The 26,245-nt window shown below is 45.4% G+C and overlaps 2 protein-coding genes across 2 annotated transcripts; both read left to right on the top strand.

The window, feature by feature from the left end:
* Positions 1–13,169: 13,169 nt before the first annotated feature.
* LOC143185674 (uncharacterized) lies at positions 13,170–14,834 on the top strand. The gene is made up of 3 exons (XM_076388862.1): positions 13,170–13,562; positions 13,651–13,739; positions 14,082–14,834. The coding sequence occupies exons 1-3, from the start codon at positions 13,271–13,273 to the stop codon at positions 14,832–14,834; spliced, it is 1,134 nt and encodes a 377-aa protein (XP_076244977.1). The 5' UTR covers positions 13,170–13,270.
* A 6,720-nt stretch (positions 14,835–21,554) lies between these two features.
* On the top strand, positions 21,555–25,863 carry LOC143185675 (uncharacterized). The gene is made up of 3 exons (XM_076388863.1): positions 21,555–22,234; positions 24,935–25,151; positions 25,410–25,863. The coding sequence occupies exons 1-3, from the start codon at positions 21,739–21,741 to the stop codon at positions 25,732–25,734; spliced, it is 1,038 nt and encodes a 345-aa protein (XP_076244978.1). The 5' UTR covers positions 21,555–21,738; the 3' UTR covers positions 25,735–25,863.
* Positions 25,864–26,245: the final 382 nt, after the last annotated feature.

The following is a 26,245-nucleotide window of genomic DNA, read 5'->3' as shown; positions in this document are numbered from 1 at the left end:
AACTGGGGATTATAAATGTGGGATCAAAGGGTCAACGGCTTAGCTGGTACGCTCTAGGGCAGCAGGGAGATCGCCTGAAACGAGGAAACACGTCGTCGAGATCAGTCGCGAATGCATCATCGGCAGCGCGATATTAAATTACGGATCGAGAGGGCAGAACACCGCAAGAATATATTCAGGATACTTGGAGCAGCAGATCCGAGGCGGTTACCTGAAAGGCGCCATAAACCATCGTCGAACGTTCGATCCGGTGGATGTCGGGGCGATACCTGGTCCTCGAGGTCTCTGGAAAAGAGTCCCCAAACAAAGGGAATTATTTTAACGATGACAAACGATGCCTAGTGGCGGGTCACCTGGAAAAAATTTAATTTTCCCGCCCCACCCCCTGTAGCGAGCCAAAAAATACAAATTACCCGGTTGGGGATAAACGTCGTCGCTTCTCCACGATGCCGCGAGTTAAAAAACTATTTTTCTTCCCGACTATTGTCCCTTTTCCTTTCGATCCTACCTGTTCCATCGTCCACAGGAATCGTCGAGAAACGGAGATCGCTCGTCCGGAAAATTTCGAGCCGCCCACGGGTGCAGCTCCCACGTGGAGAAATGTCGCGGACACGATTTCATTAACCTCTCGTCTAACGTCGACTCAGATTCCCATGGATACGCTTTTCCAGGGCTCGTCCCAGTCGGTACAAAGACGGTTCAGGTCAGTGGAACGAGGCTGCAGGAGCTGATGCGTCTCTTTTCCAGCCGAATCACCTGCGTCGACGTATTCTTTGGCCAGCTCAGCCCTTAATCGACTGTGAAAGCAGCCACTCGAACCTGTGAAAAGGAGCCACTCGACTCGCCCGCAAAATGCCGATTTGATTTACCGGTGCCTTGACTTTTTGCTGCAGAGGGTAACTGTAGCGAGACTGTAAGGTTGAGTGCATCTTAAGAGCACCTTAGGCTTGGAGAACTTGGAAGAGTCACGTCTCGTATCTGTCTTAATTCTATCTAACTGATCAGTTAGAGGTCTCTGTCTCAGCCCTGTCTAAGTTTGAAGTACCTGAACTGCAATTCACAAAACACTGAAACAGCTTCCCAGCTTTGACTCTATCTAGCACCACTCTAAAGGTGGAAAGCAAAGGCGTTCTATGCCCTCGTAAAGCAGTTCCTCCATTGTCCAGGTTCTCATAGAAGCGCAGATGTCGATTTCAGAGAGAAGCATATGAAATCCGACAGTTACAAATGCGTGATCGACGAAATCCACGTCGAGACGAGGGAATCCTCTTCGGTTCTTCTGGAGGAACGCCTAGCTCGTTCTCGTGTCGCGGCTAATATCAACGCGGTCGTTATTAACCCGCGTTGATGCGTCCATAAATCAAAATTCTCTGGGGTTGCATCACCGGGCTCGCATTAACATTTATATTCGCTGGAAGCTCGGTAGACGCGAGCCGATCTTGCGAAAGATGCATTCTACGGTAGTTAAGATACATTATGGTCGGTTGAATCCGAAGAACGCGGCAGATACGAGCTGCTCGGTAATATCTGGCGTTCCGTTGACGGCTAGTCACGAGAAATTAAATACTATTGTACGAGATTTCCACGAGGCAGCCAGCGAGACGTGAAGACTGGGCCTGTTGAGTTTCTATTTTCTTTAGTGTCCTCAGCATCTCTCTAATGTCTTCAAGAATAGACTTTGCGGATCTCCTTTATTTTCAAACACATTTCAGAGTAATTTTCAGACACTAAAAATGTGTTCCATATACCTAATATCGTGCCTCTTATTATTTAGAATTTTCTATTCCTATTGCACATATCCAAGTCTTAAAGCTACCTTCGCGTAGCCCCAGTTCCAAGCCCGAAGTAACATCCTCCGCTGGATCGCGGAGGATGCAGAGGGAAGAAGAGGAGGAAAGGACGCAGAGAAAGGGGGAGAGGATCGCGAAAGGTGTGGAGGAGCGAGGCACGTTGTTGCGCCGCTTTCTCGCGTTGAGCAATCAATAACAGTTCTCTATGACAGGCCACGCACACACTCCGTTTCCGTGAGGTTCTGGGGGCCCTCGATTCGCGCAGGTGTTGGTACTGGGCAACAGGGTACCAACGGCGAGCCGACAAAGGCCCCGGCAATGGGCGAGTTGCATTCGGCATTTGTTTCTGGGGATACTTAGATCGTAATCTCGCCAGGGCTCTGAGCTTCGGTGGTGGGTTATATGCACCGCCTACCCCCTCTTAAATTCACCAACGACCCGATCCCACCTACCTATTCCCTCCTCAGCATCTTTTATTCGCAGCTTTTCTAAGAAGCTCAAGCGATTACCATCGCCGATCTCGATTCTAGAGGGAACTGTATCGTTCTCCCCTGACGCTTACTGTCTTCCATTCTGAAACTGTGACACGTACAGTATTAAAGTAAATAATTCTTCGTTGTCGTATTACAAACCCTGACTTCTGAAATTTCTTCTCTTATTTCCTCAACTGGAGCCGACTCTATTCCTCCATTCTTGGACTCAATCTGAGGATCTAGGAATCTCAAAACACAAGTCCCGAAAAGTAATTAAAAAAGAGAAGATTTACCATGGGATTTCACGCATAAAAAACCTATTTAGTAATGAGTAGCAAAGTTTCATCTCGTTCGCCACGAGGCAGGGTCGAATTTTCGCGCGAGTCAGGCGTCCACGCTTCGACTGCGATCCCAGAAGAAGATAGAACACCCGTGCGCGCGCGCACCGGCCACCAGAGATTCAGGCGCACTCTGAACAGCACTCATTAAGCATGGTAATGCTCGTTCACCTTGCAGATGCTGATCGGTTAGGTACCTACTAATTACTTGTGAGCTTCGTTCCACCGGTGCCTCTGTTTGCTTTACGTACTGGGAGGACGATTTCGGGCCCACCAGCGCGCGAGATCGGCTAATTAATTCCTCCGAGTGCACACGGGCTGCGCACCCTCTTCTTGTCCATCGGTGTCTATCGGGAAACTTGGATCGTATCCTCGCGGAATAACCCTCGATTTCGCGCGTTTACCACTTTGCTGCTTGTACCTACTATGCCCTTCCTTTTGGATCTTGAAGAGATAATTTGTGTCGTAAGAAGTTAATTATATAGAAGGATTCTTAAGAAACAAATTATCCAATTCCCTTTCTGTGAGGTATCAGCCTCTGCTCTGGATCTAAAGATCAGTCAGAGTTGCGATAAAAGTACCAATAGATATAACAACAGAGGCCACATTCCCCAAAAACTCGAGCTTCCTCCTAAACTTAACGTCCATAAGATCGAATGCTCTGGTCGTCAGTTTCAGCACAGAAGCAGCGGAAGAGACTCCAGTCGACGATTGACCTCGCATCGGTAATTACCCAAGAAAGGGTCAAGCGTGCTCGCGAGCACGGGTTGACGGAGGAAGGGACGCGTTGATAATTGACGTGGCAGATCGTCCGTTGAAAGAGAGACGGAAAGGGAGAGGAAGAAGTGGCCCCCGAGTCGGGACAGAGCGAAGAGCTCGGCTAAATAGCCGTGCGATGTTCGAGCGCGGCCTGAAAAGACATTCGTATCAATTATGGGAGGTAAAGTTTCAGTGCCCCGCTAAGGAGTCCGCGGCGGAGACAGACCAGCGCCTTTCGAGCCAACTGGCCCGCTATATATTACCCAGCGGGGGTCCATCTTAGCCCCTCCCCACCGCCACGGTGCCCTAACCTGCGCCCTCCGAGAGGAACGCGGCCCCCTTCCTCCTTCGCCCTTCTCCCTCTTTTTCTATCGCTCCGTCTCCCTCTCTCCCCCTCTTCGTTCCGCTGGGCCCGACTGTCTCCGTCTTCGGGCCCGTCGGTTCTCTCTAGTACAAATTAAATTAATTTTCGAGGGGCCGACATTATTCTCTTATGAATTCCACGGGGAACGGGGCCCTCGTGACCCGCTCGAATGGAGATGTTTTCACGTCCCGCCACGCTCTCGGGGCCCCGCGGCTACACACCCTGAGCTCACGGGGCCATTAGTAAACCGTGCTTTCTTTCCTCGCTTTGTTTATACCTTGTTCATGCGCTGTATCTCCGACTTGGATCTCTCATTCCCTCCTCCTGTACCGCTGGCGAGTAAGTATCGTGATTCGTGGGACTAATCAGGCCCTTGGTGAATCTTCTGGTTCAGCTTGGGTTTCAGGAAAAAAGTCAACGGTTGATTTTTCAGAAATAGGAGATAAAGAGACTGTGAGGATATTTTGGATTTTTCTGGGGCACAGAGCTTGGGCCTTCTGGGGGGTTCGTGCCTGTGTTTGTTTCTTTTTAGAGTCTGGTTGGTTTGGCTAAAGTTACTTGTCGTTTCTAATCGCTCGAAATTCCTGCAGAGCCAGTAGCTTCTTTCTTTACAGTTTTCATTAGCAGAGTCAAGGGACTGAGGCTCCCTGGACAGGTTACTGAACAGATGTTTCTTTGGAGCGATCCGATTTTTACTTTCGTCGACATTCTTGAGTAACATTATTTAAAATTCTACAGTGAAACGCGTGCCTTATTTAAGTCTATTGTTCTTCTGTGACTCTAATCTTGTAATTTATTAAGTGAAGATGAACGATATACATTGACGTCAATTGTAGGTTTACAAAAGAACATGCCCACGTATTGGGTTATCAAGAGGCTGTTGATACCACGGGTATCCCCATTAATGACGAAATCATATGTGGAATGTTAACGACTCCTAGCAAGAAAAAAGGGCACTCTACAACTTCAATTCTGCTGGAATGAAAAGCAAACTTTTCAGACCAACTTCTTAATTGCTTGTAGTAGCTGTTAACAGCTAATAATTTCATCATTAACTGTGCCTTCTTCTACAAGTTCCTTGGTAACCCAACCCCCCAGTGGGGAATACTCCTGCCCTAAATACGACCTCTACATTTTTTCTCAGTTTCCCTAGAGAACGTGAAGACCACCTTCCACAATTTGGCCTTCCACCAATACTAGAATTATTAAAAAATAATGAGTCATTCACCATGAGGGACTCCGAGCTCCCATTCTCCCAACCCTATTTTCCCCAGAAAAACGGCATTCTCAGAGAAATTAATTCCAGCTCAATTTCCGATAGCGCCTAGCCGCGAAGGATAGAAAGATCGAGCGAAATCGTCAAGGAGTCTGGCCGAACTGAAATCTCTCCGCTGGCAGCGGACGGGGTCAAGCGTCTCGATAAGGCTGGCCAACGAGCTGCCAACGCAGAGACGATAAGCAATTTGTAACGTTGAGGCCAGAGCCAGAAAAAAAAGGTGGAGAGAAAAGGGCGCGGGCGGAGGGAGCGAGAAAAAAGAATCGGTCGGTTGGCAGCGTCGGCGAGGAGCAGATATGGAGCGTCACGGACCCGTCGGGCCTGGCCCCGTGATGAAACATAAATGTTACTCACGCTTGTGTAATTCATGTCTAAACTATTTAGATAAGGCGTTATCGCCTACAAACGAGCCAACTCGAACTCTCCTCTCTCGCTGTGTGCGGTGCCCTCACTGCCCACCCAACCCGATGCTAACCCCCTTTCTGGCCTCTCTTATCCACATTTACGTAATCGCGATCCCTCGTCCCTCTATCGACGTCTTCCACCACCTCGTCACGCGTTTCGATGGATACTCGTCCACTGTGATGAGCTCCTTCTGTATAGTTACCCTCTTCTTGAGAAGGCTTCAATAGATTTTAGTGTGAGTAGGGCGTGGGTGGTGGAGGGTGGAGCTAATGCTGCTTGTTGAGTTTTATGTGGTTTTAAGAGACACTATCTGAGGGGTAGCTTTGGTTCTTTATTTAGTTACTTTTTTATTTTTTTTTTTTTTTTTGGAAATGGAACTAGGACGTAGAAATTTTTACATTCTCTAGTCTCCTTTTAGAGTGACTCAAGTTAATACGTATGAAGTATTTAGTCCCTGTTTTTGCAGAGTGATAATGACACAGATCTTCTCAGGTGTCTCTTTATCTCGTGTTTAGCCCGAACAGAGGCTCTCATAATTCAGAACGAAGGAAAAGCTTGCGGCAAGAAGTCGAAGAAATGACGCGAATCAAATCTTACGCCTCGGTGGACGTTAATTACATAGCGAGCTTCGGCGGAGCAAAAACGATCCCGAGCGCCCCAGAAGCGGTTTCCTGATTACGAATGCGAGTCCAAACGAGTTCTGCGTCGATTAATCATAGATCGACTTCCTGCTTCGGTCGTTGGACGTCCTAATATTTTACAGGATTGACGGACGAGGAGAAAAATCGTATTAGATACCGCGATCGATCGATCAAACCGCATTAACTTCTTAATCGCTTTGTAATTGACGTCGCGATAGGGGAGTCAACAATGTCCCAGTTAAAAAATTAGTTAATCCTCAGAATCAACTAGCTCTTAACCCTCGAGCCTCGCAAATAAAGTAAACCTGACTTGATTGAGATGATCGTTCAACCCAGAGCTTGCAATTGATTTGAATAGTATTTTCTCCGAAGGTAATCGTACCAACAAAGTACGCTCACATGTAAAAACGTCGAATGGAAGGATGCCCGTTCGTGGCTGCATTATTAAAGATGAGCTCGTAACAATATCGAACCGGCAGACAAATTGGACCACCCTGGGCCTACCCCCTGGTGCACTCGACGCGCTGTCCAAAACAAAAACCCAGCGGCGAACGCTACCAGCTGAGATATCAAGATAATGACGATCCCGACAGAGGAGCCTGTCTTCCACGTCAGGAATTCGACTATGGGATCATTTCGACGGGATAGAGACCTTTGTGAATTCGTTCAGCCCTATTGTCACGCAGTCACGGTCCCCCAAATTTCTAGACTCCCTCGAAATTGTGACCTGCCCAAAAATTCTAGCGATATTAATGGTGGGATACTCTCTTGATACTAAAAAAAAAATGTGATTGAGAACTTCGAAGATTTACACGAAGGTTTTTGCAAAACAGTATTTATGACTGAAAGTACAAGGGCCAGGTTTGATTTGCTGAAGATTTGTGTAATTGGAGGCTATAGGAGCTGCTGAGCACAGCAGCTCGTAATTGTCAGTTCCTAACACCTGCCAGCGCTATCGTTTCTCCAGTATTATTACCGCAAAAAATGGAAATCTGGCGTAACTGGATGAGCAAAACCTTAATCACCATCCACACGAGACACCTTTGCAAATCAGCCTCGATCCCTTAATCATTCTCGATGGAAAGGGTGAACGACGTGTCTGCAATCTCTCCTGATGGCACAAAGGCAGAGCATAGAGCAAGTTAATCTTCCGTTCCCTCCGCCATCTGGATTTTTTGCCCACCCCCGTCCCGCTCCCTTTTCTGGGCCTAGTTTTCGTGATTTATGACGCTCGGAAACGCGGGTTCGACTTTTTCTGGGACGGTCGGGGCCCGGCACGGTCCAAGGCTAATTTCGTAATAGAGGGATTCGTAACTGCCGCTGGAAATTCATTAACGTCTGATAACGCTGAGTCGATCGAGATATCGGACGTTCTCGGTGTTAACGATCCCTTCGCGGGACAAAGCCATAGGTCGAACGTTTCTCTTCACGATAATCGAGCAGTTATTGAATTTCCCCCAAGGCCCGAACCACCCTCCGCTTATTTATGGGATTCTGTTCCTTTTTGGAAACTGGCTTTTCGATTAGGCGTGTAGCTTTCATGATAAATACGACACGATACTTTATGTGATTTTCTGTGGCAATTCTTTATGGTAATGTCAGAGGAAAGGTAGATTTCTTTTGATGACTTTTCTTTGTGTGGTGAAGCAGGTTTCGGAGTAATGTGAAGAGTATGGAATTTTTTCAGGTGAAATAGTTTGGAGTATTTCTTATAAGCAGTATGGCTTGGAACTTAATCAATATTATAATGTCGTATAATGTATGATAATTTATACAGTGTGAAGTCAAAACTTCACAAAGGAAAGGAGACTTTAGCACCATCTTCGTGAATTTGAAGGAAGCATTTCGCGCCAAACACAATTTTCTTCAACTATCTGACGTTGGTAAAACAGAGCTCTTCATTTTAGCTACTGTAAATGCTGTGATTACCTTTACCAGCGACGAGATACTTAGTCAATGGTAAGAAGTAAGAACTAAGTCTGCAGTCGATAACCTAACGCGACTACCATAAGGCAGTCGGTAAGCTGATGCTGTAAGTAACTAAAGTGATAACTAGGTAGGGCAACTCCAGGGCGACTGTGGTGCCAAATTTAAATTTAACTCTGCAAGAAAAACTAAATATAGAATATTTAATTTGACCAATGGATTTATTATTAAAGGATTGAAGAAGATACATGAAAGCGTGAATATTGTAACTCACAAGTCTATTAAGTGTAAAATATTAAATCAAATGATTAGAGTATTCAAAAGAAATTAAAAACTATATACTTACCTTAAAAAGTAAGAAGTAACGCATTAAGAAGCCTCCTATCCCATCGCTCATGTGAACCATTGCTCGATTGAAGGCAGACTCGAAGCACAGCGCTAAAAACGATCGGAGTTTGTTGACACGCAGTTCCAGTAAGGTAATTCAAGGATCGAGGGGAGTTATCTTCAAGTGCCGCCATAGACACGCTTTCCTTTTTTTCCCACAGAAAGAAACGGGCCGGAGCGTGTCGTAATTTGACGTGAAATTTATTAATGGGTTTCGTCGATATACCAACCACTTGAAAAATTACAGATTTTTTTTCTAGTCACAGAAGGATTAACTGCCCACTCCATATACACGCCTCAATTATATCACAATTTTCCCATCGTTCAGCAATAAAATAACAAACCAATACTAAAACCTTTACAGGACTTAAAAAGCTAAAGTATCTTCTCTATTTACACGATCTCCTCTCGAAGACAAAATCAACAGAAACGCAGCAAAGCACGCTCATAAATCCTGTCGCATTAGGAACAATAGTACCAGCCCGTTCCTCGAGCCCATCCTCAAAAATACGCAACGTGACACGAACCAGAGCCCACGTGCATCACTCTTGTCTCAGCATTTAACTTTCGACCAACAAATAGACTCCTGATAGCGATCCAATTACTCGGTTGTTCGCTACCGATGCCTCGCAACCTCCAAGCCGTGTTATAAATAAACGATGACAGTATGAATACTGTCTCATACCTTCGAGAACTGCCCCTTCCAATTAACCACCCCCTTCGATCCCCACTCAGTCCACCTATAAATTCCTCCTTCACCGAGTTCAGAATTTCAGCAATTTGCCTGTCCAGACAAGTCGCGCGACACCAAAGGCATCGTGCGACCGTACTCGAGGGAGGAGGAGATCGTGGTGCAACGTGGTGTCCAGTTGCAGCGCGGCCCGCTCGCGTTGGACCGTACACAAGGGCCCTTTGTCCCGTCGCCTCGCGTCTAAATAGCCGCATGCGGCGTCGGGATGCCCTATCCATGTACAGTTTATAGAAAAATCTGTAGACACCGTGGCGTATCTTCCGCCAGTGGCTCGTGGGGGGTCAGATGCCGCCCATGGCGAGGACCTAGTGTCTGCTGGCCCAGGATCTGCTCTGTCTCTCCTGTTTAGTACGTGACAATCGGACAATACCCCTGGCAGACGCTCCAGACAGAAATCGATTTCGACCGGAAGGTCTCCTTCGAGTTTTTTCCTGTCCCTCTATGACCGGATGCTGCTCGACGCTGTTACGTATAATTAGCAAGGAGGAATTGCCATTATGGGAGAGATTTAGTGATCCCTTCTCGGAGTACAGTTTTTTCTGGGATACTGTGTTCTTCATTTTGCTGAGATGCAAGGGTTTTCGGTGGGATATAAATGATAGGTTTGATTATAAAGAGCAATCAGTTTAACTGGAAACCTTCTAATGACTGTTATCAACACTTGGAGGATTTTCAGTTAAACTGATCACTCTGTATGCGGATATGTATTTTCTCTAAACAGAATATATAATTAAGGAAGTCGTAGACATCCTAAAGACATCGAAAGACATACCAAATGTTGGGCACAAGACGGCGTCGGCCATTGTGTCGAGAGAGGACCCGAAAGCGCATTTCTGCACTCAGACCCAGTGGGAGCGACTTTCGTCGGGTTCTCACGAGTGGCCCAGACAATTGCGTGGATCTGGATGTCTAGACAGGCGCATCCCATGTTTTATTCTTCACAGTGCAGCCGAAAACGCCAACTCGCATTCGCCAGAGGCTCCTGCGTCTTCCGATCCGTGTCCACTTGTCCGTTTTTCCTGTCGAACGTGATTTTTCTTCGTCCCACATCCTGCAACCTCATTAGACTTTGTCAGTGAAGGAACTTACTCCCTGCAAACCAGAACTTGATGAATCTTTGCCTCAAATTTCACTCAAGCTGTGATCTAAATATTTTCGATTGAATTAAAGCCTATCAAATTTATAAAGCTCAAAAGCTGGCCCTAATTTTCTTCTTTTCTTTTATGATTTGACCATTGAAGTCTGTGCCGAGTCTCAGGTTTAATCCTGTAAACGAAATTTCATGTTAAGCATTAATTTCTCTAAAATAGCCATCAGAGAAGTTAGCATTGGCAGAGCTTAAGAAATTCAAATTTTTTTTTATGGAAAAGGTCCTACACGAAGTCTCCAAGGATCTCAGCAGGATATGTCGGTCCTTTTGTGAAAGAATTGTTTAAAAATCGAGCGAAGTTTCGTGGCAGCAGCGGCTTCACACGACGCAGGTCCTCCAGACGCCGGCGCCGCTTTCCCACAATTAAGAAGGCGCCTTGGTATCTCTTGGCGCCTACCACGCACCACACTGCCACGCATTCACGCGCGCTTCATCGTGTATGGAATCCTTCGTACGTTCAACGAGACCATGCATGAAATAATAAACATGCTTGTCAGTCGAGAAGGGCTGATCGCGAGATGCTCTCGATTCGATTTGCAACTTCAACTGGAGCTCTTTGGCGAAACCTGTCAGAGATCGCTCCGAAATTTGAAGAGAATCTTTCAATGGAATCTCTGATTAAATTCTTTTGAAAGTTACTTCAAGGTTGATGTACTAATATCTGCAGAAGCACTATGCAAATAGTATCGATGGAACTGAAAATTATATTATCAGACAGCTTGTGTTTTTTAAGGTAAATGATACCTACAAATGCATCTTGAATTATTAGATAGAAAAGGTACTGATAAAGAAAGATTCTGTTGAGTAGAATTCCAGTTTGATGTGTTCTGTATGCATTTAATGATGATACATGAAAAAAAGTGCATACAGTATACAGATATCTTCCTGAAAGGGTTAAATCAGAAGAGTTTTACTCTCCTCCAAAATTGCAAGTGGAAGAGTTACACAAATTTCTAACTGTTGACCGTGAACATGAGATATTCTGCAGAAGAGTGAAGTGAAGAAAAAGGATTCAAAGACCCTTCACTGTAAGCGATTTTTCGGATTCAGTCGGGGGTCAAGGGTTCCCTTGCGTTTCGAAAGCTGCATCTGGAGTATGTTACTTTCGACTCGTCGAAGTTGCTGCGCCGAGGATACCGATCCTGCCACCGTCGGTTCATGAGAAAAATGGATTGTTTTATTTTCGTTTGTAACCCTGTTCCTAGAGTGATCCAGCTCCACGAAATCGAAACCACTCTGTGATGGGGGTGCGCCACAAATTTCACGCCCTGACACCCTTCATTTTCCCAAAAATTTGTCAGTTTTTCCCTTCACCACCCTCAAACTTCTCTCCTCTTAAATTTAATCACTTACAGATAGATTAGAGATTGAATTTTCCAAAGAGGAGCTTAATTTCTGTCGCTTTTTCTCACCTCTTCTACTCAACCATTTTTTTCATCGATTCAAAAGGGAAGAGAAGACTATCAGAATCGCGGAGGATGGTGTATCACGCGAATCAAGATTTAATCGGCAGTTTTAGAAGCATCAACGAATGGTATGCTTGGATTGGTTCGGTTCCTGAGCCATAGGCGGGTCCTCGGTTCGTCTCCTCCGCCCAAACGTTACTCACCACGTCATGGCTGTTCTCGAGGCAAAAACGGATTTGCCATCGCTTCATCGTCTCTGCACTTCCGATCCCCATAATTATTATATGTCGCGGGACCCATGGGTGGCTTTTTTAAAGCGATTTGGAGATCGATCCTCTCCCTTTATATCGGGTGGATCACCAAAAAAAGGTGGACCAATTTGCTGCGAGGAGCTTTGACCTCTTCATTATGAGTCCAGACAATTATTACCGATAATTAAGATAAAGAAATGGTTCGAAAATAACGGCACACGAAGGCTCTGCCGATTTTACGAGACAACCATCGCTTCTTCCTTTTTCTGTACTCTCAATACCTAACGGAAAAAAAAGCAAAAAATTCTACTTAATCCAAGCTTTGCTAAAACACTTCCCAATATCCCTCACTATTCTACCAAAACTCTTTCCACTCACCCTCGCTAATAAATTCCACCTTCTCAAACGTACACCCACGTAAAGCTCCATCAAACTCCCAAAAGGTTCCAGGTTAGAGAAAATCAAAAGCATTTGAATGAGCCAAAATCCGAGCACCCTGTAGAGCTCGTAGATGCGGCGATGCGCTGATCGTATGCGTGGGTGTGCTGGTAAAAATCTGCTGCCAGTGGCGCGTACACACAGACGCACACGCTCAAGAGTGGTGGTGTCCCTGTACCACGGGACCAACACTTGACTCCTCGGACGAGCAAGTCACATTACACGTCTGCCCTCCGACCTGACCGCTCAACCGTGACCATCCCCCGTGCGCAGAAGACCGCGATCGACGGTCTGACGTTTAGCTGGCAACCCTTGTTCGTGAAACAAGCTCAAACCGCGTGTCGACAACGTTTTAACGAGCTCGTTCAGGTTTTATTAGTTTTCGTTGCGCGACCCTTAAACGGAGGACGTTTACTGCCCCTTTACGACGTCTTGAGAGCGATTAACCCTTCAGAGATTTGGGGATTGACAGATTTGTTTGACAGTGGAAGTTCTTTATGGTGGATCTCTGAGGATCGATCGATTTCAAGGAATTTTAAGGGTGATTTGGTTGACAAGTGGCGGGAGAAAAATTGCGTCGTATTTTTGAGAAATGATTCTGCGAATGTGAGAGTTGGAGGAAGTAGAGGCAGTGTTGGTGACGTGGGATTAAGAGCTGAATGGATTTTGGTACGTTGGAGAACTAGAAGAACTGAAGATTGAAGGAAACAGAGGAGTTCCATAGCTTCTAATTGCCGATTTTAGTTAATCTGTGTGATACAGAGTTGATTCGCGTGTGTACTTCCAACGTGACAGTGTTAAACATTTTGAAGATCAGTTTTCACCCCAGAAATCGTGAATTCCTGATCGGTTTCTTGCAAGTGCTCTAAAAAAGGATTCGGTAAATCAGAGACAGATCTTCAAGAATGAATTAGAATGCTCCCTTCCTCCATCTCGGGAACCCCGTTCAGTGTCCGCGACATTCTTAGCGAGGATCAAGATCTTGCCATGGATTGCTACCCTTCGGCTCACCACCAGCACCCGATTCAGCAGCAGCACACGTCCCAGGATTATTACAACTACAATGTAATGCAAGAGAATCAGTGGGACATGGAGAAATTCAAGGAGCAATCGATGATGCCTTATCCACATTATCCTGAGTTGAGCCATGTTCATCAGCTGAACCAGATCGCACCGCCGTATCAAGAACCTCCGATCACAGAGGATGGTATGTAGGATTTATAGATTACAGGATGTAAAATTTGCTAGTGATTGGTATAGTGGAAATAAGAGATTATTGGGGGTTGTTTTTAAAGGTAACGTGGTCACATCGAGCAAGACGGAGCTGAGGAAGAGTCAGTCTGGGAAGAGGACTAAGCGGAAGCCAAGGGTGCTTTTTTCACAGGTGAGTTTTTTAGGAATATGTTAGATAAAGTGAGATGCCAAGAATGGTGGAGCTTAATTTGGAAGCTTGAGAATAATTAAAAGGATCCCTTGGTCTCCTGATTTTTAATATCAAGGCTTTTAATATACTACTGTCTTCTTCTTACTACTGCTTTAACTATCACTAGAGTATGACCAGTTTTTCATATAATTTCCAAGGGATATTTCTTCACTCATAGACACACAAATATAATAATGATAGAACACTGCCTCACTATTCTTTGCTATTTTTAAAACCTACTATTTTGTTATTTTTAAAATCGATTTTTATTCAATCTCTCCAACCCCCAATTTCTTCTTACAGACTCAAGTTTACGAGCTAGAGCAACGCTTCAAACAACAACGCTACCTGAGCGCCCCAGAAAGAGAGATGCTAGCCCAAACCCTGAAGCTGACGAGCACCCAGGTGAAGATCTGGTTCCAGAATCGGCGCTACAAGAACAAGAGGGCGAGGATCGAAGACGCCGAGAAGCTTCAAGCGCAGAACATGAAGAATCAATCCCTGAGAAAAATCCCCGTGCCAGTGTTAATCAAAGACGGGAAGCCAAATCTCCAGGACACTTACAATCCTCCCTATTGGTCCAACATCAGGCCAGAGCTGACAATCTCGATGCAGCCCGACTTCAGGATGAACGATATCCGAGTCAGCCCAGAGTTCAGGACCACCAACAGCGAAGCGAGTGTCAGTCCAGAGTTCAAGCAGGAGATGTGCTCGGATTTAAGTGGAAAATCGAACCTCAATGGGGAGATGCAGCCCAGACATCACGCTCTGCCAGCGCTGGAGTACAATAGAAGCAATCTGCCGACGGATCCTCGCGGTACTGTGCACGACTGTCAGCGACAGATCAAGACGGAGTATAAGGACGAGGAGGAGCAGTTTCCAGATTTAAAGGGCATGGACGCCAAGCCGATCATCAGCGACGGGAGACCAGCGATGGACGTCTCTAGCACTGACTATGGCTTCCCTAATTACTTGGGCCCGAATAATTATCAGGTGCAGTACATGAATTACTTGGACCAGGTGCCCATGGACCAGAATCTTCAGCGACTGTGGTAGGAGAAGAGATTTTGTGAAGAGATTTCTGGGGAGAGAATTTTTTTCTGTGTTCGAGAGTATCCTTCCCTCTGAGGGCTAGATAATTTTATTCAAGGGTGCTCGAGAGAGACCCTCCGCGTATTATTTTTGTAACCGATGAATTTTGGTAGGAGATTTGGAGGATAATTGTAATAGCGATACCAAATAGATAGCCAAAGATAAAATAATTTAGGGTAAACGTGTTCGGTCGCAACTAGGTTTAAGTTAGAGATGGATAAGGCCAATTGGCAGCTGTGTTTCTTTTTTCCTTCGCTCTTTAGTTAGGTAAGGTACCCTCTTCGAAATAGCAACGCTCGAGAGGGCCGAACGGAAACCGCCTCAAGTGGCTTTTGCGGAAGCATCGGTTCTCGTAATTCTTCTTTTTTATTTTTATTTTCTACGCGGTGGTTCGTTCATAGCTTCATAGAAAATTCGATGGAAATAAAGCGAGCGTATGGAAATGTCCATCGAGGAAAGACCTCGGCAGGTGTCTTCTGTCGGATCGAAAGGATACGATCTCAGGCGTAAATTGTACTGTCCTTCTCGACGTGTGCGTATAATTGGTTAATAAACTGAAGAAATGACAATAAAGTAATGAATTTATGCAAGAAATAAGACTTTGAGTTCTTCTACTTTTATGCATGCAGAGTCTCCAATAGAAACCTACTTCCTCATCTATAAATACTGTCTCATCAAGAACCTCTTATGTTCTAATTTTCTCAATCCTCCTAGCTTCTCGCGTAGTGAGCTTTTTTTGAAATTAATTTCGAATGATTAGCAGAGATCCTCTGAGTCCTTTTGGAGTAGAGATGCATCGAGGTCGATCCTCGCCAATTTTTCGATCTCGCGGGAAGAAAATTCGCCCAGCCCGATAAAACGAAAATATGGCGAAACGGTGTTTATAAATAGGTAAGCTCTGACAGCTTGAGCGAAGCCATGGCCGCCTTTTAGGTTATCGCGCAAGCACGACGGGTCATCTGGCAGTCAAGTGCCTTCACATAGACGATTCACGTCGGGTGTAATCGTTGTTCATGGTGCTACTGGTGCCATAAAGGGCCATGGGAACAAGCTGATAAAAATGTCGGTCCGATATCAGGTCCCCTCCCCTGTTTCCCATACAATCACCTCAGTCCCCAGACCACCAGTGCACCTGCGTGCACCTGCGTGCACTTGTTGCACGGAATCTGGTTAATTTCGCTGGACGAGTTCCAGAAACCCAGACAGCAGGTTTTTGGCTCGTGGTTAATTTAAGGGGATCATGAAGAATGATTCAAAGGCTGTAATTTGGAATGATTAACTCCATTTTCGAGTTCCCGACTGATAGATCACCCCAGAGATTGAGATGTGAAGTGCACCGTGCATCGGTGCATTTCAATTTCGATGCAAAATTCCTTCTCCTCTTTCTAAGCCTGAATTCTGTAAAAGCCCCATTAGGGCATCGTGTGCTCGCATAATCAATCACTGGACGTTAAACGATGAAACGCGATCCTATTTGCCTGCGAGTGAAAGGGAGAAGTTAGGCGAATCTACACAAATGGGAACATGTAAGCTCGATGCTGTTCAAATAGACACACGCCTGCATATGCATAAAACGTCGAGGTAGATTTAGATTCGTTCAGAGGTGATCGTGCTTTTCTACGACCCATTAATCACAAGCGTGTCTAGATTATTCCTCTTTTTGCTTTCGGTCTTTAAACAAGCAGCCTAATTGATTTATGATTGATTTAATGTCTGAATGGGTTAAAGATCAATTCCAGCAGTGTTTGCCCGTTTTTGATGCTAATTAGGTAGTGTTAGAAGCGAACCCATGCACTGTGTGTTAGGCCTTTGTGGCGAGAGATTAAATACTTGAGATTTGGGAGATAGAGAATACAGTGTAAGTGATCTTGGTTTGGTAGCAGGAAACGATTACGTGATGTTTCTTTACTAACTTAGAATATGACGTACTGATGTATGAATGCGTGTCAGGCGTGACGTGACGTCACGGGGTGCTAATTATAATTGGGATAATTTCTATTTCCTTTTGTGGGAGTTCTGAAATCATCTTCAATGAAGCAATTTATAATTAAGATAGTATTTCCTACATATCTTTTTTTGTGACTTGTTTTAAGTTGATTTTCACAATATTTTTCTTATTGACAAGTGGTAAGCCAATTCAAGCTACCTTCATGAAGGAATCTACCTAATCAGTAGAAGAAAGGGAACAAATGTTCTGTGCCATCTGCCTTGCCAACGACAGGAGAAGCCAGCGAACTTCTTTATCGAGCGTCCTTCTTCACTTTAAAGCGCACTCTAGCTTGCGATCGCGGGAAACTAGATCTTGGTTCCAATTGATACAAAATTTGAATCATTTCTCAAGGAACCTTTTTTTATCTTCAATTGTTTTTTAGATTTATCGAAAAATACTGACTAAAAAGATCTTATTGACTCCTTCATCTGACAAGTATATTCAACTTAAACATTTGCTTAGATAACTTCTAGCAATAATTATTTAAATATTAATAATGTTTAATACGGCGATTAATCAGCGGAAGCTCGAGATGAAAGACCCCTTCCATCATCAAAAATAGTCCTACCATTCGCCTCATAGTTCCTCATTACAGTTAGAGTCGGCTTTCACAAACGTCTGAAAATAGTTCCAATAAACCAGCCAATCCACAAACTGCCGGTACTGCTAAAAGAACAGGAACTGATACCATCTAAACGACTTACAGCAATCATGTTTCATGTTGCTTAACGAGCAATTTAACGTTCCTTGGCTCATAAAAGTCAGTTTACTTAACTGAATGTCGATGTACTTGTCATTGGAGACCATATCCACAGCTAATCAACATAATTATCCGTCATATACATTGAAAATGGATAACTAGAACCTGAAGCAATAAAGATTCAAAGATAAAATCTCACAGAAATATTCAAGAGATACTGCAAAACCCTCGAGCGCTATTTAACAATTTGTAACTCATGTAGATACAAAGAAACAACCATTGCAGAAGCAGATTCAGTGATCAGCGAGAGTCGAAAGAGCGATAAAGGGGTTGGGGGGCGAACGACAGAGTTAAACGGGGAGAGAGGATGAAAGGAGAGGAAGAAGAAGCAAATGAGCTCGAGCGGTGGCGGCAGCCTTGTATACTAAGCACTAATATTACATCTCTGGACTGACAGACGTGCGGACTTTAAAACCCAAGACTAACAAACAGTTAGCAGTCATCCGGTCTTCTTGTTTTTATATTCTTATGCCCGCCCATAGAGGCGCGCGCTCCTTCGCCACCGATGTTCGTTACTTTCTTGTCGTCGCCAGTTAACCGCCATTCAACGATTTCCTGTCGATCTTCCTGGAATTCATCGACTAATTTTCGCCCATCGACACCCTTGCCCCCTAGTAACCCATCCAAAATCTGGACCAATTTTTCTGATCTCTTCCTCCCTCCCTGGCTAACTTTTCCCTCGATGACTCCTGATCTTGGATCCAAAGAGTTCATTCGACCTCAATCTCGCTTGGCCTATTTATAAAGAGTTCAAGCTTACTCAGCCAAAGGTGAAAAGAACGATTTTGCATCAGTCACTGTTATCTCCTCATGAAAAGTGGCTCGAAGTTTTATTTTAGGCTTCCAATTAGTGGATCGATGCTGGCCGATATTTCCAATGGTGGCTGCACCCGAGGGGGAAAAAGAAATATCCAAGTGGCGGAATCGGGCTCGTAAGAAAACGTAATTCGACGTACGTGCAAGTACAGCGCCGAAGATCAGGGAGGGTGGAAAGGGGGTGGAGAGGGTGCATGGGTCTGGTCTCGTTCGAGGGTAACTGAAATAAGGTATAATTTTCCGCGCCAATTAAGGTCTTTAAGAATTGCGACCAATTGAGCGGGAGGGTCAGGGCTTAGCTTCGGGGGAGAGATGTACCGCCATCCCCCTATAATTTATTATTGATTAGATCGAATCGAGAAAAAGAGAGGCTCTGGGGAGGGACTGTGGCCGTCTTAAAGATTGCCTCTGAGATGCTCTCCTTCCATCGAGCGATAGGGAAATGGCGGACATCGTTTTTCCGGTTCGATTACTCGCCACCTGCTAATTGCCGATTCGCTGATTCTTTGAATCTGCAGGAAGAATTGCTTTGATACTGCTACTTTTGAAGGAAAAGTACTCTGATGGTTGATAAGGATTTTGAAGAGTATTTTTGAGGAGTATTGGAGATGAAAATTACATTTATGAATGATGAGGCTCTTTGGATCCTCTGGGACCACTCAGAAACTTTATACGCTAAAGTTCTGAGGGTTCTCCGCTTCTCAGAAAATAGTAAGGGAAAATTTTATTTAAATTTCATCTCTCTGTGACTCTATCAGGACGTCATCAAAACAAGGTATCAGGGTACTTATAATTCCTTCAGAGATTCATGCTTGGGGATGCATAAAAATGATTCACTTTTGTCCTGAAATAGTGGAACCAATTCGAAAGGAAGATAGAGGAGAGAATCCAAGAAATACGACGGAAGGAGCGGCGGAATTGTTTCCTGGTCGATATCCGGAACGCGCGAGGCCATCATCGGATCAAGTGAGGCGTGATCCACGCTCCTGTGGTTCACACTTAATTAAACCGCCATAGGAACTCGGCCTGGCAGCACGTGGCGAACAATGCTGCAAGTCTTTAGCGGCGATTGTTATGTAAAGCACACCCTATATATGCACCGCTCCGTTCCTCTCGATACGAGACACGAGCTACGAAGTAGACACTGCTGTCTGACTGCTACCAGTCACGGCTCGAGGAACTTTTTGAAAGCGCTAGACGCGATTCAAGGGAAAAGGGGATTGGGACTTCCGACTACGGACGAATTTCGCAAGTGAAATTGCGATTTTAGCGACGAAGAGGCGGCAGCAAGTAGTTTTATAGCAGGACAAGTTGGTGGAGGAGTATCGAGTTCTTTTTATTAGTTCTGGAGCTGTGACCCCCTGAAGCTGATGATTTGGCGTCTTGTAGAATAGCGAAGGGATGATTTCCATATGTCCTGCTGAAGAAATTCAATATTTGAAGCAATATTTTATTATTGGGAGTTTATGAAGTCTTTTGGAAAACTGAGTTGAGTACTAGATCTTGGAAAATGTGGGGTAGGTACTTTCTCAGACGAAAATTATTGATATCTACTACTAGGGTGATCAATATTAATATTCTATTGAACTACAAGTTAGTAATCATGAATTATCTCGAGTTCAATGACCCCGAGGACTCTAATTGTCACAGAAGTTCACCAAAATATCCTTCCACCCACAAGTCGCGAATAAATACTATCTGGAAGTAGCACTCCCTAAAGAAAATCATTTATGAATACGCGATACAACCCCAAAGGCTCCGATCGCACCCCTACGACACCCCTCGCTCGACCCTGAAAAAAGCTGGAGGATCCCTCTCCCACGCTTGGACGCTCATCACCTCGAGGTTGAAAGCTTCGCGATGCTATGGATTGGCTCGATTGGAAAAGCTGCGTCGCGGCGAAAGCAGTGGATTGGTCGTAGGGCGAGGCTTGCGTCGTCGAGCATCCCGTGTTCGACCTGGAGGTCATTTCAGGCTCCACCTACGCCGCGACCCGCGAAACTCGAATTTTCTCGCGACCACCTTTCTCTTAAAATGACAGACGCATGATTCTCAATAAGGGTTGAAGAATGGGGCTCTGAATAAAAAAAGGTGGAAGCAGGTTTTGGAACGTGAAGAAGGAATATGAGGGTAAACATGGGGGTAAAAAAGAAGGTTCTATGTTCTGAGTACCTCTACTGAGAAATCATTTTCTGGGAATGGAGATGAAATTTTCTGAGACCCCAATACAGACTCAAATTTGAAAGACCCAGTTAACTAGTTCCATAAAATACTTCTCTGACCTATCAACAATTTTTCACACCCCTTTTCTACTCATCCAAACCACCCTGAACTTTCCCAAAACCAAGGCTCCTCAAAATCCAACTCACCCCTTCCTCAAAGCACTAAGCATCCTCAGCATCACGTCAAAATCCAATCTCCCAGTTTGCAAACCGGTTAATAAGCCCATTAAGTACCCCTCCCGACGTCTGATACTACCACAAACATCGATAAACGATTCATCTCGAAGAACATCACCGCACAGTGGATTTAGCCAGTTAGGGGGGTTAAGGAGCGGCGAAGAGCGCAAAAAGCGTGGTCCTGGACGATGGAGGAGGAAGATCGTGGGGGCCACAGAGTGGAGGGATGCTCGCGAGGGTGGGGGTGGGCGACATAGAAGGGGAAGATAGCCGACGCGTCGGGAGGAAGGGAAGAAGGAAGCTGGCGAGTTGAAGTGGCCGCAGACTAATTCGAAAAATAAGTCTCCACGCGCGACAAGCGCACTTGACCGAAGCACACTCGGTGCAGAAGGGTGCACGCGGCCCTCGAGTGCTCGTGGATGACAATTAATAACGTCGAACGGGCCCAGGGAGGCGGTGGTCTGCTCTGACAGGGGATCTCGCGACGCGGAAGTCCCGTGCACGCGCCAGTCGAGCCGCGACGTCGATAGAACGTGGCTGATCGTGGATGTCTGGGACCGAGACTCTTGGACTTGTTCGTTTTGTGATTGTGACACGAGAGTTCTGAGAAAGAAGACAGTGGGGACTGATCCTTGATGCAATATTAAATCCTAATCTGTGGGAAACGCTATAGTTAATTAACTTAGTTAAGTAAAACTTGGTTGCAGTAGAACTGGGAACATGTTAGAATGAAGATTGTTACTATATACTGGAATGAAGAATACCTGATGCCAGTCGTGGAGATGAGAGAAAAGGGGCTGCTATAATCGTGAAGAAAGTGGGGATTTGTGAAGGAAGAAAATTTATTGGACCTATCCCCGTCGATTCTAAGAAACCTGGTGCTAGTTTAAAGGAACGCAGAATATGTCAGGTCGAGAAGAGGCTATGGAAGAAGACAAGAGGAGCGAAGCATCCCCTAAACCGTCTCAACCAACCCCCTTCAGCATCGCAGATATCCTCAGCAGGAGGACCAGTTACTCCAGCCACGAAAGACGGTCGTCAGAGTCAGAGGAACCACAAGGTGCATCGTTTGTGAAAAAGTCTCAGCAGAGGGACTACGACAGCTCAGAGAGCGATCACAGAGACGGTCACCTGGAGCAGGACCAAAGTCAGATGGCTCGGTTCTCGAGACTGCCGTCGCCAGAGCTCAGCGTGGCCCGCGAGCTTGACATCCTGACGAGGAACCTCGTCCACGCGAACATCACCAACTTTGGGACTATTCCACACCTGGGACAGGGGTCGTTCAAGCACCTGGAGACTCTGGGGAACATGGCTGGCTACCAGCAGGCGAAGGAGTCGAGGGAAGCCTCTCAGAGGCAGCAGGACGAGGCGCTGGACATGAGTAAAAATAAATATTTAGGTGAGTAGAAGAAAAGGAAGAGTTAGAAAATGATCCCAGAGATCAAATTTCTTTCCTCAAGTTCATGAATTTGAAAAATCCTTGCAATCTTCAGGAGCTTCCTAAGAATCTCTCAATCAAGTACACACTTCCTCTGCCTCCCACGTTCACCAGATATTACAGAATCCAGCGATAAATAATCCCAGAGGCTTCTTAATTACAGCGATATCTATCGCTAACGATAGCTCGATAACCAAGAGAAGTCTTCTTACTAAGAAGGAAGTCCCCTGGCTCTCTTCTAGACGATCGTGCGTCTGCCACGAAGATGTAGGCCTAAGAGATCATTTAGTCCCATATCCTTGCAACAGGCAAGCTTCTTCAAGGGTCTTCCTCTCTTTCTTTTTTTTTTAAAGTTAACCCGAGCGCACAGATAACGCGATCGAATGTAATTTTAGTAGCATAAGTGGTGCTCGAGCCTGGGCAGACGTCACAAGTGGCCGGCACTCAGCTTCTTGCACTTGTTCGATCCCTGGCCACACTGTTGCTCTGTCTCGGCAGAGTCGTCGAGGATCCATGGATCGGAAGCAAAAACAAATTTAGATCAAGGTTACCGTGCCTCCCGAGGAAATGACTTTTTCGTCGAGCATCGTCGAGCGCTTCGAGTTTCTGCCTATTCTGGCGAAACGAAGGGGGAGAGGGAAGTGGGAGACAGGGTTCAAGTTGAGTCACGAGGAGTGACACCAAGCTGGCAATTAAGTAATTCTTTGGTACCTGGAACTGTTTTGTCAGCGACCATTTCTACGCTTTTCCACCACCTGGGGGTGAGGGGTGCAGGCACCAGCTGGCACCGTTTCAAGCACCGCTCACCGAATTACGTATCCCCTTTCCTGGCTATCCTTCTTGGGAATCACTTAATACGGTAATGGACAGGATACGTGGTCTTTTAACGGGGCTTCAGGAATCCTGCTGCTCCCTGTCATCATTAATCTAGCGTCGCTTACAGTGCGGGGGTGGGTTGGATCTTGGGAAGACCTGCTCTTCAGATGCTACTTAAAATAAGAAATTAGGAGCTCGGCAAGGGAACTTCGCTTGTGATTTGTAATTTACCCACTGATGTTCTTTATACAAGTATTAATAGTAAGGGTTGAGAATTTTACTTCTGGAAATATTATAAAAAGTACTCTGTCCTACACCCTCAAATTATACTTAACACTTGCAATAAATATAGAATTAGAATTTTTCTTCAAAAGAACAAATCAATTATTTCTATTAATAAAATTCCATTCAAGGCATAAACTCTTCTCACTACACTTCAACCCCCCTTAATTTAATCGCAAAGTCTTGTACTTAAAAACTGACCACTGAAATAAAAAATCCAAGCTTCTAATAGTTTCTCCATAAGGGGGTAGCGTTTCATTTGCCCAGTATCCAGTGGCCATATGAATTGATTCGAGGCCGACGGGCGGAGAAAGCAACGAAGGGTCATCGATGTAATCGGAGTGAGAGCAAACGGCACTTGCTCCTCTCGAACACTCTCGATGTAGGACGGCGTAGGATGTTTGACGAGCGTCAGAGGAGGGACGCATTAGCCTGACGAAATGGCATAGAGTTGACGTCGAAAGTGATCAAATATAGATCTCTCTAAATGCTTCCCACCCCCGTCGTCGCCAGCCACCGATAAACATTGACGAGCGACGGGAGCGGCGTACACGCACGAAATAATTATGATGTCACGCCAGCATCTTTCCAATCGTGTTTTTTTCCACGTAGGAACATTGGTGGGGTACCTTGTTACCATTAGACCGAGAAGCAAAAATAATTGGAGAGTGAAAGATGGTCTTCTTGTCCTTCTTTTTTCTCTCTGGAGTAGATAAAATTCTTTGAGTCTTCTAGGTGATATTCTAGTTCGACTTTTGTTAGATTTGCGTCTGGCTAGTGCAAGGAAAGGCTTAATTAATAATATCGATGGCTCTGTATTCACAGCAGACACAGAAGTACCTACTTATATAATTTTCAATATCTCTCAAGGAAGACTATGTCTCACAATTTTCAACTCTTCTGAAAATCCATATTAACATGAGTACCTAAATCAATTTTGAACACCCCTGACTGTTCTCTGTCCAAATATCTTTTCTCCATAAACTCCCTCAAATTTTCATGTCTAGAGGATGTCTGTCGAGGGAAGTCAGAGATCTATCTAATAAAGATCCATAGATCTCTAGAAAGTAACAACCACCGCGTGAATCAGTTCGCAAAAACGCCTCGCGTCAGCAGGCCTCGGAAAACAAAGTGTCGGAGAGTAAGAAATTTTAGGACGTAAGCTGGCGCACGGATTGCACTCCGCCGCAGCTACGGTTAAACTTAGAGAGGCGAATTACCGTGGAACAGGAGCGTAAACATGTCGGAGTAGCGAGTGCACGTGTTAATGTTTGAAGACGAGACATCAAACGCGGGCCGGAAACCTCTTTCTCTATTTCCAATCGGTTCGCCGCTTCTATGGCCGTTCGTGGACCGCTGCCCCCTCGTTCCTTTCGCCTCCACCCTCCGCCTACAACGCTCGATTTATGATCCTCGTAGATCATTGGTTCCCGATCGACGCGTTTATTTGCGCCCGAATTTCAAGCACCTCGAATTGCGCGTTCCAACGAGTCTCGTGCTTTATACTTGGCGTCCACGCGAACGATCGAGCTCGAAGTATGATCGACGCGAAAACACTTGCAGAGGACCCTGAGGAGGACATGTTCGAGGCGCAGAGCCACGGCCAAAACCTGCAGAGCAGGAAGAAACGCAGCAGGGCAGCCTTCTCACACGCACAGGTCTACGAGCTGGAGAGAAGATTCGCTGCGCAGAAGTACCTGTCGGGGCCTGAAAGGGCGGACCTTGCGAGAGGGTTGAAGCTGACGGAGACACAAGTGAAGATCTGGTTCCAGAACAGAAGGTATTCGAGTCTGATTGATCTTAACTCTCTCAATATTTATTCAAATATTTTGGAAATATTAGATAACCAAGAAAGTTCTGTCGCTTTTTAAGTCACAATAAGATCACTCATATTTTTTAAATAATATCATTTTGCTTATTGAACTACCCTTGTTGATTGTTACTTCAAGAGAGACAGATCTTTCTTCATTATCTAATAAATATTCTATAGATTTCTATTTTATGTAATTTTGCACGATGGTTTGTGACTGGTTCGCAGATACAAGACCAAGAGGCGGCAGCAACAGGAGCTAGGGGCGCTGGTGAATTCCGGAAACGCGAGGCGCGTGGCGGTGCGCGTACTGGTGCACCCCGACGAGCATTTGAGGGGGTTGCCACTTCGTGGTTCCGGCCAAATTCCCGGACAAATGTCCGCCCCGCAGATCCATCCAGCGAACAAAGCCCTCAGCGGTTTCCCGTACTACTGCCTCCCCTATCATCCCCTGCTGTGCCCGCCCCTTCACTCCGCTCATATTCAGGTGCAAAACACGATCGCGCCGGATCTCGATCCGAGCCAGCTCGCGAAAATCAACGACGAAAAGTAGATGGAGAATTTTTCGAGCAAACAAGTTTCGTCTCACGAGCAGAATTTTTTTTTTTCAATGTTCTAATTTCTTCAATTTTTATTGGCTACCCCTGAGTGTCTCTGGGAGGCCACAACTGATTGGATTGATTTTCTGAGGTATCATTTAAGAGTCGACACTTGGGGGTTTTGAATTTTGTGTCCATCGATTCAGTGTTGATTTAAGTGCCATTGAACTAGTCTATTTAGGAGTTATTGCAATGGGGGAAATGGAAAGGATCGAAGGCCTTGCGGATTTTCTACTGAGACTTCCTCTGTAGTGTTACAGGTGTTTTGGTTTTGAATAGAGTCAATTGAAAGTTCAAGTTTCACGTCAGTACTAATGGTCACACACAGCCACTTCGAGGTAATGAATAAAGAGCACGGTATCGATTATTCTGTCGGCGTAGTGTTCGGGACAATTCAGCGTCAATATTATAGTTAATTATAAATTTACATATAAATATTATCGCAATCTAGGATGAGGATCGTGT

This window comes from Calliopsis andreniformis, chromosome 12 (genome assembly GCF_051401765.1).
Source record: "Calliopsis andreniformis isolate RMS-2024a chromosome 12, iyCalAndr_principal, whole genome shotgun sequence".
Taxonomy (NCBI): Eukaryota; Metazoa; Arthropoda; class Insecta; order Hymenoptera; family Andrenidae; genus Calliopsis; species Calliopsis andreniformis.
The sequence above is the reverse complement of the archived record's forward strand: the minus strand, read 5'-3'. Positions and strand labels throughout refer to the sequence as shown.